The sequence below is a fragment of the Hippocampus comes genome, unplaced genomic scaffold, assembly GCF_001891065.2.
Source record: "Hippocampus comes isolate QL1 unplaced genomic scaffold, H_comes_QL1_v1.1 scaffold20, whole genome shotgun sequence".
NCBI lineage: Eukaryota > Metazoa > Chordata > Actinopteri > Syngnathiformes > Syngnathidae > Hippocampus > Hippocampus comes.
Window position 1 is genome coordinate 810,973 of NW_017805462.1, and position 19,735 is coordinate 830,707.

At 44.7% G+C, this 19,735-nt stretch overlaps 1 protein-coding gene across 3 annotated transcripts in view; it reads right to left on the bottom strand.

The window, feature by feature from the left end:
• Positions 1-19,735, bottom strand: part of adcy8 (adenylate cyclase 8 (brain)) — a 48,899-nt gene that overhangs the window by 13,569 nt on the left and 15,595 nt on the right. For all 3 annotated transcript variants that reach the window (XM_019875009.1, XM_019875010.1, XM_019875011.1), the window contains 6 exons: positions 6,850-6,999; positions 5,434-5,564; positions 3,773-3,884; positions 3,533-3,660; positions 3,073-3,231; positions 1,993-2,263 (listed from right to left, as the gene is read on the bottom strand). In XM_019875009.1, coding sequence (XP_019730568.1) covers positions 1,993-2,263; positions 3,073-3,231; positions 3,533-3,660; positions 3,773-3,884; positions 5,434-5,564; positions 6,850-6,999 — 951 coding nt within the window. The remainder of the gene's footprint in view (positions 1-1,992; positions 2,264-3,072; positions 3,232-3,532; positions 3,661-3,772; positions 3,885-5,433; positions 5,565-6,849; positions 7,000-19,735) is intronic.

Genomic DNA, 19,735 nt, shown 5'->3' on the forward strand with positions numbered 1-19,735 from the left:
AGAGAAAGAGAGAGAGAGAGAGAGAGAGAGAGAGAGAGAGAGAGAGAGAGAGAGAGAGAGAGAGAGAGAGAGTAGCATAACAAGGCTCAAAATAGTTTGTTTTTTTTGGGAAGCGATTTTGCAAATCAAGGAGCATCTTTCTAATTTTGTGGAGCAAGTGTTTTATGAGGAACGCTAGGTAGCTAGCATCCGGGGCAAAATTTTATTCGACAATCATACGATGACAATATAACAAATAACAATTGGTTTTCTTTCTTTCTTTCTTTCTTTCTTTCTTTCTTTCTTTCTTTCTTTCTTTCTTTCTTTCTTTCTTTCTTTCTTTCTTTCTTTCTTTCTTTTTTCTGAATCAATACGTTTTTTTTTGTACTTTTGTACTTTTTATACAGCGTAGCTGCTATCTTGTCTTAGCTGTGTGTGTTTAATGCACAGCATGTTTGCATGTTTGCACTGAGGATAGAGAAGAAGAAATTTCATCTATGCTGCATGTCATACATAAAGCATATTTGACAATAAAGATGACCTTGACCTTGACCTTTTGCCTGCTATTTTGCTGTTCAAAGTCGGATGTTCTCCGCTTTAATGTGGTTCCAGCCAGACGTCTGTGAAAAGTGGACTCGTATCGCCCAAGCACTTAATTTCTGTGTCAAACGCGCTAGCCATCTCAATCTTAAATCACCTTAGCATTTAGCATGGCTTCTTCGTCTTTTCTCGTCATCCCTTCGAGATTATGTTGTTACGTCTCAGAAATGTAGCTTATTCACGACAGGCGATGATTACTGACTTAGGAGTGACTCCGCGATGGGTTTAGACAGCATTAGTAGCCAGCCGAAGCTTGTTCCTAGCTAGCTTCCGCGGCAGAGCGATGCCAAGCTAGCTGCTGCGCCGTAAGCAACACAGAGCTTTCCTCAACCTCTGACTCACCATGGTAGGTAACGTGACCCCAGCAAAGTTTCTTTTCTCGGCGGTTCTTCTTCGTCTACTTTCTTTTGGTGATTGTTTTGGCGGTTGATTCTCAGTTTTATTTTATGTATTTAGCTGAGGGGCAACATGCTAATTTTGCCTCGCAAAATCTGATGCGAAACCGCTTAATTCGTGCCTTGGGTAGGGAGAGGAGTGGAGTCGAAAGAGAGAAAGAGAGAGAGTAGTAGAGTAGGGAGAGTAATCGAGTAAGTAGAGTAAGAGAGGATAGGGAGAGTACAGCGAGCTGAGAGAGTGGGTAGCGCAGGAAGACAAGGTAGAGTAGGGAGATCGAGAGAGGTTGTGGAGGGAGCGGCGCCAAAGGGTCTACATAAAAGACGCCTCAGAACTCCTGCGAGGATCCTTTCATATGCACGCACAGCCGCTGGCCGCTATTGTGCGTGGACTTTTTCAAGAAATACAAATGCAGGACATCAAATGACACCCACGCGCCTGTGAAGGAGCCGCACTGTCTCATCGGCTGGCAGGTTAGCCACAGGTCACAGGGCTCAATGCTCTCGATTTCAACGAAATATGGTTCTGCTTCATTGGGAGCCAAAAATGTTGCTCGCGCCAGCCAAGACAACATCGAAGCTCGGCATCATCGTGTGACACAAGACTGACTTTGGGAACTTCTTGAACACAGACGTCAATGCAACTGTTTTGTATAGTACGTATGCTATGTTAAACTATGTTCCAGTATTTATGCTTTATTTGAACTATTCTACGTTTAAAAGTAAACGTCATGTGTTTGTAGTATGTGCATGTACGTGCAGTATGTTGTTTAAAAAAAAAAGACAAGAATGACAGGTGCACTCACGCACATCAGGCGTCGCCGTGATGACAAGAAGCTTACCTTGTCATGGTGGCAAAAACACAAACGAGGATGCACGAGCACAATCATACTCACACTTGTTACCACAGCAACAGCATCCTTCCAGCACAGGTGAGACTAAAAGAAAGCATGCCAACAATCCCCGGTGGCGAGCTCCGGCGCCCCCTGGAGGCGGCGGGCGGGCCTACGGCTGCACTCACATTCTGTTTGCCCACAATGTTGTCAAAGGGCAACTCGGGGCTCCAGGACGCCTCGTTGAATGTGGCAGCGCTGGCGCGGCGGTCGGCGGCGCTGGCCGCTTCCTTCATGATGTCCTCGGGGAGGGACAGCAAGCTGTCATCAGGCTGCTTTATGAGGTAGGTCTCGATGTTGTGTCGGCGCAGGAAGTCATTGCGGTCCTTGCCGTGGCCTGCCTCCACTTCGTAGTCGCCGTTCAGACAGTCCAGGGCCGCTTTGGAGATGTGGATGCGCCTGCGGGGTGATGGCGGGGAGGGGAGACGGACACGCAATCAGGATGGACAGATGTCACCTTGACATACGAGTCACCCGACCTACGAGCTTTTTAACATACGAGCAGACGATCGGCTGATTTTGTTTTGTTTTTTTGCTTTGACAACAGGACGAGTTTGAGCCATGAGAGCTGCATGGTGGCAGCGAATTCAACTCAGCTCACTAGATGGCAAGCAGCTGTTTGGCAATTAGTAATTATTCTAAAAAAAAAAAAAAATCCAACTGAGAGGCTTCATGCAGTTTATTGCCACTCCCAGCTACAATTTACCATCAAACCAAACAGAAAGCAGAGGAAAGAGACACATGTAATGAAAGAACCACATCGCCTCCGCTAGCGTAATGCTTTATCTCAAGAATGAGATACCCCATACGCATACGGGCTCACAATTAGTATTTAAGTGGCGATGTGGTTACTCTTTAAGCAATGTATGTAAACACAAATGGTGTAGCGACACATAGACACAGACAACATAACAATCCTGACAGGTATGGATTCTTTATCCTCCATAATGAATGACGAGTATTCCTGTGCAGCAAAGCTTTTTGGGACTTTGCGGTTGAAATAAAAAAAAAATCTGCGTTTTGTTCCTGCAAATTTTGACTTGCAAACTGTCATGTAAAACTGCTTATTTCAAGTGCTGGGCATACATTGAGGAAGTGTATTTATGACGAAGCAAAAACATGCAGCGAGAATGAATGCGCGATAGTGAGGCATTATGAGTATGTGAAGAAAACGATGGATGTGTAGCGAGGGCGTGGTGCGTCCTCACCCCGGAATGCCTCCAGACTCGAGCTTGTTGGCGATGTCGACATCCCACGACCAGACGTCAAACTGCCACTTCCTGAGGCCCAGCACGCCGCACAGCACCGAGCCCGAGTGGATCCCGATGCGCATGTCGATATCGTGTTTGGTGCGCGAGCGCACATATCTCACAACACACAATGCAAAACCAAAGTTCACTCTCCTTGATATTCATGGTTTTCTTTTGCAACAAACCCTCAGCAGAACATTTTGGTCTTTTACAAACACCCCGGACTGGTCGCCAGCCAATCGCAAGGCAATTTGTTTGACTCTGTGCCTTTGTTTCGTCATGTCCTTGTATGGAAACAAGCATGCATTTCCATGTGCAAATGTAGGTCTGTGATTTCCAAACACTTCTGGAATTTGTCATGAGGCTTCCACTCAAAGAGTGAACCATTGCAGCGGTTGGCATCAGTTTGAGCGGTCACCTGATGGTTTTGATCATGCTCAGTCCCATTTCCACGCAGCAGTGGGCGTGGTCCTGCCGTGGCTCGGGAAGGCCCGACACACAGTAGTAACAATCTCCCAGGATCTTGATGCGCAGGCAGTGATGCTCCTGTAAAGCACAGCGGGACCGCTTTAGCCTTCCCCACAGGTAACGCTGCATACACACACATGCGCACACACACGCGTGCACACACACGCACACAATCGGACGCCGTGCTCACATGTGCCAGGCGGTCGAAGCGTGCGAAAAGCTCGTTCAACATCCGCACGAGCTCCTGAGCCGACAGTGTCGTGGAAAGATTTGTGAAGCCTTTGACGTCTGCGAAAAGAATGCTGGATAAAACACGGAAACGTCATTTTGGGGGTTCAACTGGGAGGACAATCTTGACTTTTCACATCAAGTCTAAAGGACGATACAAGCGGCGCCCCGCTCGTACCGTGCATCCCACAGCAGAGAGTAACGGCAATTTTCTTGTGGCGTTCGTTTAAGGGCCTATCTCACTGGCCTGGAAATTAATTGGAGACCTGATGGCGACTTTAGTCCCCGCGACATCTCCTGGAGAATAGTCAGGGAGTCGCAATGGATTTTAAGCTTTAAATTTTTTTTTCTGAGACTTTTTGGAGACTTTTTCAAGTGTCCACCAGGTCTTTGTGATGTCAATTCTGTTCGCAAATAGGGAGATGACTCCACGAGTTCTCCGTGACATTTCCAAGACTTGCGACTGTGGAGACATTAAATTTCAGACATCTCTGCTCCTTCTTTGTGACGTCTACCAAACACTTGTTGGGCTAGACCACCGTGACTTCTCAGGTCTTCAGCAGGTCTCTGAGACATCGCTGAGACAAATTATTTCCACGACCCAATCATTTAGTGCTAAAACGTATAAATATGGCTTAGGTGGGTTTTTTTAAATGAAAAAATATGGCTAAACTAAACTACTTCGCGCACTTCCTCAGTCAGTCAGGCTGTGGGAATGATTTCAGGATGATGAATCACCACCGGATGACAGGAGTGGCTTCGATCAGATCTTGGTCATAGTGTGAGGAGGTGTGGGGTGTGATATGGCAATCCCACGGTAATCCTATATCGTGAGGTGACGTGCGGAAGCAGTGCGGTGTTGAGAACATGGATAAATACTGGCAGTTAACTCTACAACGGAGCTTTTTCAAATAAAAAAAGATGAAGGCCCATCGTCATCCTTGACGAACACATGCGCACGCACACACACACACACACACACACGCACACACACACACACACACACACACACACACACACACACACACACACACACACACACACACACACACACGTTTATGCATTGTTCATGCATCAGTGCAGTGTTTATCTTGCAATAAACTGTTATTTTACAATCAAAGTGATCTTTTTGTGTTGTTTATGTTGTTTTTTTATTCGGAAAGCATTGTTTAGATATTTGAGGTATCACAAAGGCAAAAAAAATGTTTGACTGCTGTTTACTAAATAATGGTAAGAGCTATAGATGGATGGATGGATGGCCTTCAAAAATGAGTCAAAATAGTCAAAAACGGCTGGCGTTGGCTCTCGCAATTTGAGAAAAACGGCTGGCATTGAATGAGTTAAGGAGAAGGAGAAGACATTGTGGAAACATTGCCGCACAACAACGATTCACCCACAAGCCCACGTGATCGAGCCCGCACTGGCCTGGCATAATAATCAAAGACACTTTCACTTGTGTAAAGGAGACCATTTCGCCTGGAGGTCACCGCGACACCGCCATGACAGCTCTGCAACATCTCTGCGGCAACTTCCCGGCGACTTGGACTCTGCGAGTCATCTTCCTGCTGAGATCAGATGTCTCTGCCAGCGAGATAGGCCCTTTTAGCACTCACTGAGTCTGACCTGACATTCTCATAGCGGTGGATGTAGATCCGATGGAACTGATGTTGGAGGTGCTCATCCTCCACGTTGGTCATGTCGTTAATCATTTCCAGAACCACGAAGCGAGGTAGCACGGACAGAACCAGACGCTCCTGGGAACGCGACGGAAACATTGCAGGTTTTATTCAGGGGGCAACTTCTCAGACACAAAATATTTGCTGCATATTGATAAGTTGGGACGGATGCAAATAACGGGAATTTTTCTCTCAAAAATGAACAGCTGCAAAAGTTCACCAAAGTCCAGTTTATGGCCATACTGGACCTGACCTGGATTTGAACTCTTAAGGTCCAGTTTAGGATGATCCTGGATCTGGAGCAAAATTTTGAAGGGACAGTTTAAAATAACATTGGATCTGGATTTGACTGGAACTAACGTCGTTTAAGTCCACTTTACAACCACATGGCATCTGTATTTGAGCAATTCAGTCCAGTTTATGCTCGAGGTGGATCCGAACTATTTGGTGAAATTTACAAGCAAATCGTATCTGAATCTGGTCCATCTTATTGCCTTGCTAGATCTAAATCTGTAATTTTAAATTCAGTTTACATCCACAGTAAGGTTCGATCAGACCCGTTGGGTCCAGTTTATGAACACAATGAAACGAGATCTGAACGGTTTAAAACAAAACTGAGTGTAGATCAGAATTTTTAAGTCCAGACTATGAATTATTTTCATGAAACTGGATCTAGATCCGAGCTCTTATGTTTACAATTTAAAAGAACGTTGCATCTGGATCTTGAACTGATTTTGAGGATGTTAATGAAACCAATGAAAGACAAACTTTGCAGACTGACAGACTGACTTTCATCTCCTCTTTCCACATGGCCCAAATACTAGATTGTGATTGGCTCTTAACAGAGACCCTCTTTCCATTTCAGCCATGGCTGAGCTTCACACGCCCCAAGGCTTCCAGGAAACAAGATGCTAGAAAAGCTTTCTGCGCCTCACCCACCGTCCACTCCACTGCGTAAACAAATGCCACTCACTCAATGTGAGTGTATGTGTGGTTGTGTGTGTGTGAGAGCGAGCGAGCGAGAGAGCATTTGTGTGTCTGTGTGACAACAGATCGATGCAACGTCCATGTTTGTCTCCCGTCAGCGGGCTCATTAGTAGCGGAGCCGCAAACATTGTGCGCTGTCAACACAAATCCATCAAACACTATCCACGTCAAACTTTTCGGCATGTCGCATCACATCAGACAGACTATGCGCACCACACCCAATACATATATAGCAAGCGATGCCACCGAGGAACTAATTTGCTTCGTGAAAATCATTTGGGCCGACGCCTCACAAAGTTGGCCACCTGAGGCGTCAGGCATCTCCGCTGGAAATTGAAGCTGACGCTCTGAGGAGGAGATGCGGCGGGGATCTGACCTGTCTCTGGTTCTCTGTCTCCAGACGAAGTCTGGCTTCAATGCAGCGTCGCGTTTCCAAGAAGGCTTGACGTTGGGCGCGGTCCGACAGGTAGCTGATGAAGATACCGGCCGTGTTCATGCACATGAACAGAACCGTCTGGGCCGCCACCTGCAACACATCAGTAACAAGCTAGCTTAGTATGGTTAGCGTCACTGAAAATGAGGATAGTTTTGGATAGATTGATTGTATAGTGAACTGCCGCATGTTAGGTGTCACGGTCGCCTGTCAGATCAAACCAAACCAGAACTCTGGGAAGCCGCAAAGACACACGAAGTCCGTACTTTCCAGTCTTTCCAATGCTTCCTTGGTCTTAGTCTAGATCGCTTGGCTTCAGCGAATTCCCCTAACAGTAGCTTTTTAGGGATCCTATTGCTATCCATCTTGCAGACGTGACAAAACCAACGCGGTTTGTCGTCCCTGATCATCAAAAGCCAGTCCTCGGTCTTGTCATTTTATCTTTAGTGTTTTGGGGGGAAACCGGCTGATGTTTTACTGCTGATTACCAAAGAATGATAAAGGCTAGAAACAATCTTTTTTTTTTTTTTGTGGAGGGTGCGGAGTGTGTGTGAAAAAAAAAGATTGTACTAGTGCATTATATTGTGATGGAACCCCAAATTTTGTGGGTCCTGAAATATCATTAAAAAAATTGTCTAAAACAGCTGGCAAGATGGTGAACGACTGCCACGCAAGGAGTTCATGTGGTTCTTGAATTGCTTTTTTTAACCGTTTACTTTGCTCTGGACTTGGCTTTTGATTTGGTTCTTGACATTAACCCTTTCAGGGACAGCGGTTACCACAGTGGACGGCTTATCATGTTATCAGGTTATCATTATTGGTGTGTTAAAGGGTGAATCTTGACGTGGTTCTTGACGAGAAGAAGCAAGTGAAGAGGCAGTTTGGCGTCAAAATATCACAGCGCCGCTGCTAATTTTGGGCTCTGTCATCATGTCGATAAGACAGAACACTTGACCCGACACCAGACCTGAGTTTGTCTTTTCCGCGGAATGTTTACTTTTACTTCTCATTACCGAAGACCATTTAAAGCCTTCAGGTTGTTTGTACAACTCGTTGGATGCGATGGCCAGCAGGTCAAATGACACAGAACCTTCATCTCTTCATTGTCGGAGGGCAGAGATGATTTAACACAGTGCAAACAGCCACTGTAACAAACACAAACACACACTCCCGAGGGTAATTAGCATGGAGGACAAGTGTGGGCAGGTATTAGATTTTGTGTCAAAGGTCATCCAGGACGCTCATGCTGGCCCACGAGAGGCGTCTGGCTGTTACATACACACCACCTGCCACCCGACTGACTTGCTAAAAAAAAAAATCCTCGTCTAACCATGTGATGAGTGTCATTATGGTAAAAAGTCAAGGTCAAGTCATAAAGTGGAGAAGTAAGTTTTCGCATCGGAAAATTAAGTCGACCACGAAAATAGGTTAAAACAAAATTTTTGCTTTGATACTTCGCCGGCGCCATGTTAAGCAACCCACACAGACGTTTCCAGTCGACACGAAACTCACAACGTGCTGCAGTTATACGACTCCTGACCTTTTCACAGTAATTAGCACCCTCTATTGGTGACAAGTTGATAGTGCAGACAAAAAATGCGCTTTTCCCTTCAGGGGGTCGCCACAGCAATGACATGTTTGGCACAGTTTTTACACCGCATTCCCTTCCTTATGCAAGCAACCTATTGAAATCCGTACGATGACTCGATCGCTAAATGGAGTAGTTGATAACATAACCGCATTCCAAAATTGGGACACGGACGGCACATCGGTGAAAGTTTTCCGAGACAGATTTCGTAGTGAAAGGCTTCACCTGTTTGGAGCTTTTTTCTTCCTCCAAAATACACGAGCACTTTTACAGCCATTCAGTCAGTCACACAATGACTCATGTTATATACATCCTGACTGTTGAAGTCACTCAGTGACTCATGAGCTGTAATCTATAAATAGCTCAGAAAGTCAGGCAGTGATTCATGTCATATACACGATTATTAAAAGTTTTGGGGTCACTTGGAAAACTCTGATTGCATTTTCATCACCCGGGGCCTCAGAATGATGGATCTGCACATTCCCATCATCTTTCGTGTAAAATGCAAAATATTTCATGATAATCATAATGCATTCGTTTTTGTTTTTTTTTTTAATGGTTGATTTTGGAAGACAGCCTGCACCTCAAATGCTTTTTGTGTGTTAGTATTATGCATAAAAATCTTTCGAATACATTTAATTGATGGTCCATTTTCTTCGTATTTGAACAATAACGGTACATGCATCCGGAGTTTCATTTTGATTTGAAACTTTATGGAGTTTACTGATATGAGTATTACCTGTAGTTACTACCACTGAAAAGGTCATCATTGTAAAAATAAAAAATTCCAAGATCATATTTTTCTCACTTGCAATGCCGAAATTTCTTCATCATTACATGGCCAAAATGAAGCTTCTTGATTGGCAACATGTTTTTTGAAGAGGCTAATTTCATTTTTTGATGTATGGGTTTTTTTTTCCCCTCCTTTTGCTTCAAATAGCATACGTTTGCCGAAAAGGATTTTTTTCCCCCTGTGTTTACTCTAGTCCTCCAAAGAGGACATATAATGAATCTATCAGCGTTTTCTGGAGATTTTGTGGGGAATTTGTTTATTAAAAAAAAAAAAAAAAAGTTGGTTTTGCGGAACCCTTGAGATAGCCTTAGCCATCACATGCCCCGCCCCCCAAGGATAAAGTCTACCTCCGCCATTCTTAACGTGACGTCGGAACAGGTGGCAAGCGGTCGGTGAGCGGTTGGCGGTGGGCGAAATCGAGTATTTCTATCCCGCTCGCATGCCGTGTGGGAGTCTGAGAGGATGGCCCTGACGCTTCATCATGTGAACACACACACACACGCGCATTCACGCACAGAACGCGCGCGCGCATACATTCGTGCGCACGCCCATTACGGCGTGCCACTCTGTGTTATTGCCAATCTCTCCCAGGACGCCAGCAGTGATTCAATTTCTTGGCTGTGGCCCTAAAGGTCCAGGTCCCCAAGGATGGAGAGACGCAAATTAAAAAAGCACACAAGCTGCAACGTTTTGTTTTGGAAGATGGCAAACACCACCCAGGTGGATGTTTTTAACGAGTACTCATTACAAGTGGGAACATGTTGCACGGAAAACAAGTTAACAATGGACACGCCGAGTGCACGTCTGTCACACATGCGCGCGCGCGCACACACACACACACACACACACACACACACACACACACACACACGCACACACACACACACACACGTACATTTTACGCTTTTCAAGTCAATTTTATTTACAGTGAATCTTCATTTATTGCGCTGTTCAAGGTTATTGTTTTATTTCATAGCTATAAATTCCGGCCGTTTTTCTTTCATATTAGCATTAAGCTAGCCAACGCTGGTTAGATGAAATGATCTTGTTGGTTTGAAGATTTTGGTGTTTCATTATAGTACTGTGTTACATTGATGCTAATTCTGTTAGCTTGTCTCAGGTGTTTTGCATTACATGTTAGCATTAAGCTAGCTGACTTGTTCGCCAAATTGACAGGTTTGGTTGAACATTTTGGTTTTTAAATATAGAATGTTTGCATCTATTATGTTACAGTTTTACAGTAAGACCGGGTGCTAAGGAATAATTAAAATATGTCATTTAATGATAATAATAATAATAATAATAATAGTTATTTTGATATGATTTTCCACCTATCATGGTGTGTCTGGAACATATCCCACCCACCTGTAGGAAAGTAGTTTCAATCTTGAACTTCTAAATTAAATCCTTCCTAAGCCATTTATTTGTTAAGGGACTGTTGCAAAATGAGTGTGAGATGATATGAACATATTTTGGGATCATCATCATTATGTCGTGAGTTATTTCCACGGAATTTCCAGCATTCACATCAGGGTCTGTTCACTAACCAACTCACTATGTTTTCCTTCTTCCTGTATATTTTCATCAAACAAGATCAGGATCATCCGGGCTGACCCGGACCACATCACTATGGCAACAACACGAACCGACACGACTCCTCAGACATTAGTGCCACTGACACGCAGCCAAGCAACAATCCTCGTGTCATCCACAATCGTCTTCAAAGTGGGACACTTTGAAAGCTAAAGCCCGCAGATCATGACTCAGGCTCACGTGAGCCCATGCAAAAGATGCTAAGCGTTTGTTTTGGAGCCGCGGGGGGTGGGGGGATTCACTCGTCGCTGAACGCAGGAGATAAACCGCCGCCGCTTCGGGAGGGAAACGAATGCAAATGCACAAGAACTATATTTTACATAGGGAATTTTGTATAGTTGACTACAGAGGAGTGAATAATTTTGAACACAGAGTGTCCAGGATGGATCACAACTACAGAGATTTTTTTCACATAGTGCAGGGCTCTACACTAACTTTTGCATTGATAGCATTGGCACGACCAGTTTTGGTCGCACTCATTTTTGGGCAGTACACCGCATTTGCTGAAGTATAGTCTTCTCAATTGGCACGATTATTTTTCGGCAGGTGACGGCCGCGATTATTCCCGGTTGAATTTTGGTTCCAGCACATCCATGATTATTATTATCCCAACAGCACCAGAGAATGTTATGTCATGTAATGCGCGATTTAATGGCGAGGGAGAGCTATTCCCAGCACAGTAAAGGCGATGCGATGCAATCTGGCATCTCTTCCTCTTCTTCTTCTTTTGACAAGTTTTTACATGTGAGGATTTGAGCGGCTTAGCTGGGCAAACACGGCCTGCTTGGACCGGCTGATGTGCGTTGTTGACCTTTGTCCGGCTTAGGCGCTAAACCAAACCGCGCTCATCATCGCACATCAGAAAGATGGCTGCCAGCGAGGCTTTGATCGAAGACGAACACGATTTACACTTTCGAGCGAGTCAAATTACAAAAGTCAAGCGATCTTTTACGAGATTTATGGGATTGAATTTAACCTTTGTTTGATAAGTGCCAAAATATAAGTTGAAGAATTTATCACAATTTCCAATAATTAATTACCCATTCCATCCCAACCATATTTGGTTATTCCCTTTTGACAGCAGACATTTTCATGTTTGCCTCGGTGTGTTAACGTGCCAAGAGCAGCTGGCAGAGTGACACCTCCCGCTGGCAGCACCCGTCTTTGCAGTGGCAACGCTGCAAAGACGGGGCGTGGCCGGACGCTTGGCACGCCGGCCCAGATTTGCCTTCCGACGGGCTAAGATGTGAGGAAACACGTGGAAAAGGCCGCCACACACACACACGAGTGATGAGGGAGGATTATTTTTTTCCAATCATTCAGATGGAAAAAAAACCAAAAAACATGGCATCGTGAACTAGCGGGCAGAACGACTGCCTCACAGATCTGCGGTTGAAGTTGGACAGCATTTTTTGCGGGGGGGGGGGGTGTTTTTTCCTGCAACATCTGAAAAACATTAAAACATGTTGGCTTACTTGAAAACTCAGAAGTGCAGATGTCAAAGCCGTCATTTGGTGTGCCGCCCCTCCCCCCTCGATAATCATTAAAAAAATTCAGTAACACATAAGAAAGTTTTATTTCACTTTGGTATTCGGCAAAACAAGAAGTAGCAAGATACTTCCGCCCAGTGGTGCCTTGAGATACGAGTACAGTTCCTTTCAATACGTCGCTGACGTCTCAAATCGTCTAGCTCGTCTAAAAACTGAAGAAAAAAAAATTTCCCAAACGATGGATGGAGGCATGATTCAGTTTTGCAAGTGAAGGACTGGTCGACATCCATCCATTCCTTTGTCGCTCTGTGATTGGCTTATGTCTGCCAGTTTGAGGGTTCTAGCGCCACCTGCTGCTTTGGCACCACGTAGTTGACAGCAACCTGTCAACATGGCACAAAGTGTAAACGCGGCGCTTCGGTCGTCACGAGCAGCGGCAGCAGGCGACGCCCACGCAGACAAGCTGCGACAGAGACGCTTGCGGGAATGAGGATAAGTTGACTGGTCGCCCAATATGCTGCCTGACAGATGGACACTTTGTGATTGGAACACGAGACGCAACGTTCCCAACGTCTTTGCAGGTTTACGACTTTGTGGGAATTGCCAACATTTTTATCCCCAATTTTTTCACTTGCTGTTTGAGTCCCGATATTTTTCCTTTTGCTTCCTGTCAGTGTTCAAATACTTCCATCCAAATAGTTTTGTCCACATAGATTTGCAAGGTTTTTGTTTTTTTGCTCGTGTGACGCTGTCTGCTTCTAATGGTTCATTTCACCCCCCACTTTGCCCCCTCCGCCCCGTTTGACCTATTCCACCAGGACGGTTGTAAACATGTTAGCCCGCGGCTAGCTGTGAGGATCACCTGAAATGTAGTCACCGATGACTAACGTCCCTGGAGACGATGCAGCGCCAGTCACAAGCGGGAATAGAAAATCGGCAGACGTGTCGAGTGCGCCGCAGCACTTAATGGACTCAATTCAGCGCCTTTTAGCGGCTTTTTGGTCACTCTTACTGAGAAGACATTTTCTCAAGGACACTTCCCCAGTAATCCTCAATAGACTTAACTCATCGCCTACAAGCCGTTTTACTGATCTTTCAAGACCTACAGAACATTGTGTTCTGTGACAATATAAACACCAAACCTCCCATCATTTCGATAAGAGTCTCTACTTTCACCAGGAAATAAAAGTTTGTTATCTTTTTCCGTTCTTTAGGAATCAAGAGCAGAACCAAAAAGCAGAGAACTGGAGCTTTTTGTGAATAGGAACATATCAAGCAGAACGGTGACTTGGAATTTTGTGCTATTTCAGAAATGAATCACAATTGTGGCAGACACTTTCTACCACCCACTGCAATGCATACTCCCCTAATAGCATACATGCACATGCTTTGCTTAAGTGTCAGGCGCCTAAACTTCCAACGGGTTGCCATTTCTCTCCCTCAGATTTGCTATAACAAGCCGTGTTTTGCCACCTGATCTTTATCTTCAACACAAAAGCTGTGCTGATCTCAATTCGATGCAAGGTTTGCAATTACAGTTACTCAGAAGTCGAATCGGACAAACTGGCGAGACCCTTTTCCACGCCCACCCATTAAAAACTATGTGTCAACACCGCAGTGGTATTTAATTCACTTAAAAAGTGGCCAATGATCTAGGAGCAAAAGTGAATGTTATGAGAATAAATCAGCATTTTTCAAGGAAAAAAGTGTATTTTACGACTCAGACGGTGCTTTATGTGTTTAAAATGGAGACACACCAAGATTATACTGTACAGTTCTTAAGAGGGGACGGTCGCTGATTCAGGATCAGATCAGGAAGTGTGAAAATTCAAACGGGGGAGAGGCACTGATCCATAATTCAGGATTACAGCTCACACACACTCGCAAGGTGAAAGACTTTGAAGAGGTGCGCTTTAGTGTGAAAACCCAGAAGGGCGGGCAGCCCTTCCGACTGAAAAGCCTCTTAGCAGCCGCAATTCAAATCCGCGCGCAAGTGAAACGCTCGCACGCACACACACACACACACACACACACACACACACACACACACACACACACACACACACACACACACACACACACGGATGAATGCGCACTGCTAAAATGCTCTCACATACCGTATAGACTGAAATGCTTTCCGATAAAATGCTGAAATTCAGCGTTTGTCCCTGACGGCCCCCCTTCTATTTCCGTGTGGTCCAACAGAGCACAGATGCTCGCCTTCCACGGGCGGCGACCTGCTGTTTTTCCACATTTCAAAGAGATAAGCGTAATCCCACCCGTAATCTCATTAAACACTGACCCGGACGGGCGCTATGAATAGATTACCTCTGGGAGATAATCCCAACTGAAATCATGCTCAATGTGGAGGATCAACACAAATCAGACGCACCCCGGAACTCTCAAAGCCCCCATCGTATGTTGGCGTGCGCGCCGATGCCAGCAGCCCCCCCGTACGACACGTGCCATGCCAGAATGATTCGTCTTCTCGTTTGCATTGGCTGACATTTGCACGCTGAAGAGCAAAACACATTTATTGCATAGAAAAGGAGTTGGAGAACTTTGTTGCCATACTCTGCCCCGGTGTGGCCAGTTACCTTCAAAAGGTAATTTAGTTACTCTCCAATAACTTGAATTGAACCCTTTTAATGCACTCTGTAACCTGATCACATGATAAACTGTCCATTGTAGTAACCGCTGTCGCTGAAAGGGTTAAAAGAAACTTAGATTACAAATTACTTTCAGCAGACGCCGACAACCCCGCTTAAAGTACCACTGGAAATAACGTAAATGGCGGCAAAACTTTCAGGTGTGGCTTCCTCAAGATTTTTTTGGGGAGGTTCCAGATTTCAAGTTGCTAAATCAAACTGGCTTTAAGGACTCCATTTTTAAAAGCTCTCAATGAGAACAAGTTTGTCTTCAAAGGACTCCTGGAAAATGAGCGTTGAAATTTTGAACCAAGATGGCTGACTCGATGAGTCTTTTCAGGAATTGCTTCTTGAGACTTTTAGCGCTTCATGATAGACATGCCCACTAAATTTCTTGTGGCTGAGTCAAACCCATTTTGGTGTGTTGTCTTTCCAAACAAAACCGAGTTGATTAGCACGGTGACGTGTCGACATTTCCAGGAGACGACTCAGGTCACATAACGAAGACAGATGCTTCCTCCTCATCACTCTCGACCTTGGAACCTTCTTACCAAAATTGTCTGCGGAGACGCAGCTGAAGGTGGCCAGACAATCGATAGATCTCCACCCGCGACCGTGCCGACCGGCCCCGAGCCACAATGTTGCCTAATTAAAATGGCGGCAGGGAGTCGAAGGCACCACAGTTGAGCCAGACGCCGCCCAAAAAAAAACACACCTCAATAAAAATCGTTGCGGGTCATTGGGAATTTTTTTTGCAATTTATTCGAGTTTGTGTTCTCTAGTAGAATCTAATGTTTTTTTTTCTGACTCCAAACAACCACAACTTCCACAGAAATGACACAAACAAGAGTTTTACCGTGGAATATCAAATCTGGAGGTAAAAATGTCCCTAAAATGGCTGCTTAAAACTCATTCAGTACCAGCCAATTCGAGACCAAGTCTGAAAAGACGTTTAAAAACGTCTTTGGGAGTGAACGAGTTAAAAGCAAAATGGCAGACTTCTTGTGTGTTTTCAGACGTGGCTTTTTTTTTGTGCAATCACCAATGATAGACATGCCCACCAAATTTCATATTGCTACATCAAACTTGCTTCAGGGTCTGAATTTTGAAACTCTCACCAGGACAAATTGGTCTGAAAAATAACCCGAAAATGGCCGCTTCCAAGGAAAATGGCAGACTTTTGTGTCCTTTCAGGCATGCCTTCCTGAGACTTTTTGGTAGCTCTCTCAATGAGAGACAAGCCTACCAAATTTCAGGTTGCTAAGACAAATTGGCTTCAGGGGCTGAGTTGACATCTCACAAATGGGGAAAAAAAAAGATTTTGAGAAAAAGCAAAAGGCTGAAAAAGGTTTTTAATTATACGGACATAACCCCGCTGTTTGTTTGTTTGTTTTTGGCACCTTGTCAGCTTTGACACAAAACAGGAGACAACTTGAGGAAATATTTTGAATCAATTGATGAGCATTAGGGTGAATTCATCAACGTAATAACGGAAGACTGAGGGACAGATGGATTATTTCCCAGCGTGTCCTGATTGTGGTGACTCGCTAAAAGCTTTTTTTTTTTTGCAGACATTTTTGGACGCGCCTGCGAGGTCACGGCACGGACACTAAAAGCTTCATGAAACATTTAGCGCGGCTGAGTGCACGTCTGCGAGCGGACGCGTTGCCACGATCGCATCGAAGGCGAGGCCGAGGCGAGACCGTGGTGGATTTCTCACGACCGATCGTTCGCGCCGAGCAACTGGAGACGTCTGAATGACAAGTCGAGGTCAAATATCAACACGGTGTCACGCTACACGACAGGAACATGAGCGCTATTGTGCATGCTTCTATAAATAGACAAGCAGACTGAAGGCTGATATGGTCCCCAAATCCAATTGCCAATTTTTTCACCAAAATACAATTTCCAATGAACATTTTTTTTTAACCCTTTGATATTTGAAAAACACCAGCTGACCAGCGTTAACCCTTTCAGGGACAGCGGTTACTACAGTGGACAGTTGATCATGTTGTCAGGTTACAGGGGTGCATGAAAAGGTTAATTCCGGTTTCAACAAATCTTTGAAAATTATTTTTTTTCTCCCCAACATGAAATTTCACAAAAATAATCCAAATTATATTGTTTGCCCTAGAGCAGGGGTGTCAAACTCATTTTTGTCGCGGGCCACATTTTAGTAACCGTTTCGCTTGGAGGGCCGTTATGACTGCAACCATATAAAGAAGTCAAGAAGAACTATTGTTTCAACTATTGTTTAAGTTACTATCATGAGGGGTTTGGGAACAAGAAAATGCTTCCAAGAGCTCTCTTATTTATTACATATGAGAATTTAAAATGTTGTTCGACATTTTAAAAAGCATCATGGAAGTTGAAATGTTTGATCCGCTTTCGCGGGCCACATAAAATGACGTGCGGGGCCAGATCTGGCCCCCGGGCCTCGAGTTTGACACCCGTGCCTTAGAGAAACGGACTTCCTTCACTATAATCGCGCTTCACTTTGCGCAGATGAAGCCATTGTTTTTCAGTCATTGTTTTTTTTAACCAAGATTGCAACATCAATTATTTCAGTAATCGATCAAATCGGTGGATTATTTTGTTGATTAATTGATGAATCGGATTAATTAAAAAAACAATTCCATTCCCTATATTCAAAGACAAGACATTAGAGTACCACCGCCCTACCCACTGAAAAACCTACTTGACAAAAATATTTTCTCAGTGGCAGTTAAGAATTGGATTCCACTCATCGAATTTTAAACGAAAGAGTTAAATAGACGGGCACTGTTGGGGAGGCGATACCGACTGATTTTAACCAAGACTGCAACATCAATTCTTTCAAGAATCGATCAAATCGGTGGATTATTTTGTCGATGAATTGATGAATCGGATTCATTAAAAAAAAACAATTCCCATCCCTATCTTCAAAGACAAGAAATTAGAGTAACACCGCCCTATCCACTGAAAAACCTACTTGACAAAAATATTTTGTCAGTGGCAGTTAAGAATTGGATTCCACTCGTCCAATTTTAAACGAAAGAGTGAAATAGAAAGAGTTAAAATAGACGGGCACTGTTGGGGAGGCGATACCGACTGTATTTTCATCTCCATTTTCTGCATTCATATTTTTTTGTGTGTGTTCAAATTGGACCTATGACGGTAGGTGGACTTGTGAAATGGGGACAGGCTGGTGGTGGGAAGTGGTGGGGGTTGGGGGGGTTCACTGTGCATTTTTCATGAGGCATCAATGCGAGCGGGAAAAAAAAAAGAGGGTCACCAGGGGCTCGGGGCTCATTGTGCGCCCCACAAAGTCATCTTGCCAGCAAATCCACGGCGGCTTTTTTTATGCATTCGCGTCCCACGCAATCCCCCCCCGCCCCCCCCCCACCCACTCAAAAAAAAAAAACAGCTTCTTTGCGACGCTCGCCTGATGTAAACCCCACTTGCACCCCGCTCCCTTTCCTATCATTTTCCGCTTTTATCTCGGCGCTGCAGCCACCGCTTCAGGTAAGCCGAGTTTGACCTTGAAAAAAGGAAGCTGCGGCGGCTAATCGACGGGCGCGCAGCTCGGGATTTGTGTGGAAAATGTGCGTGCGTGTGAGAGCGATATACACTGCTATTGACTTCATAATGGCTTCTGCTTCACACAAAAGCCCTCGAAGCCATCGTGCACACACACCAAAACCCCCCCCACAAAAAGACACGCTTGTATTGACACAATAAACACCCACGCTACATCCCGGATTTTTAAGCCACCGCTCTTTAAAGGGTTTTCCACTCCTAGCAAATTGCAGAATTGCACAACTTGAGTTTCGTGCAACGTTTGGCCACAACAAGCCACGTGGCAGCACCGAGCTCAATGAGAAAACGTGCAACGTGATTGGCGGGAGACAATAAATGCCTGAGGGTCGTTGCGGGTTGTGTCCAAACTCACGGGCTGACGTTCTTCAAAGGCCGCATTTTCGGCCGAAACACGTCACTTCCGTGGTTTACAAATTCTAAAAAAGAATTCATGGGCCGGGTCATTCGACGCCTTCAAAGGCTCCTCCTCATGTTGCCTCCGTGGACCACATAAACCGTGACAAATTTGGACAGGCATTATGAGAATTTGGGGACCTGGTGCGGTCGAGTCACGCAGTAAGTTACATCAAGCGGCCGAAAATGCGGCCTTCGGGGGACCCACCCTGTGAATTTGGACAGAGGGATCGGCTCTTTTTATATGTGTTGCTGCTCCACGTGTGTTTCCGTCGCAACTATTTATACCTTTAACAGCTACGCTAACTTAGCCCATCTCGGGCTTTTCTCATAATATGTTCGCATCAAATGAGCGTTCATTCTGTATACAGTTTGATTGCACATTGTTTCAATAATCTTTTTGCAGATGTTGAGGCGTCTGCTGCGGCCATCGAGCAGCGGGGCCGAAAAACAAAACAAAAAAAAAACAACAACCAAAAAACAGCTAAGTGACGCCCCATATCTCAAAAACCTCATAAGTCAAGGCACTTGTATCTCAAGGCACCACTGTAAAATGTTTCATTTTATTTGTTTTCTGTCAGTTCTATTGTCGACTTCAACATTGAGTAACCAATAAAGAGCATGAAGCAAGCACGCTTGGCCTCTTATTTGTGACGGAGTGACTCTGCTTTTCAGTTTCTCAAAGTTTTGTTACATGTTAGTCTTCCATTTTTTTGACAGCAAGAGGGAAAACAATTGCGAAAGA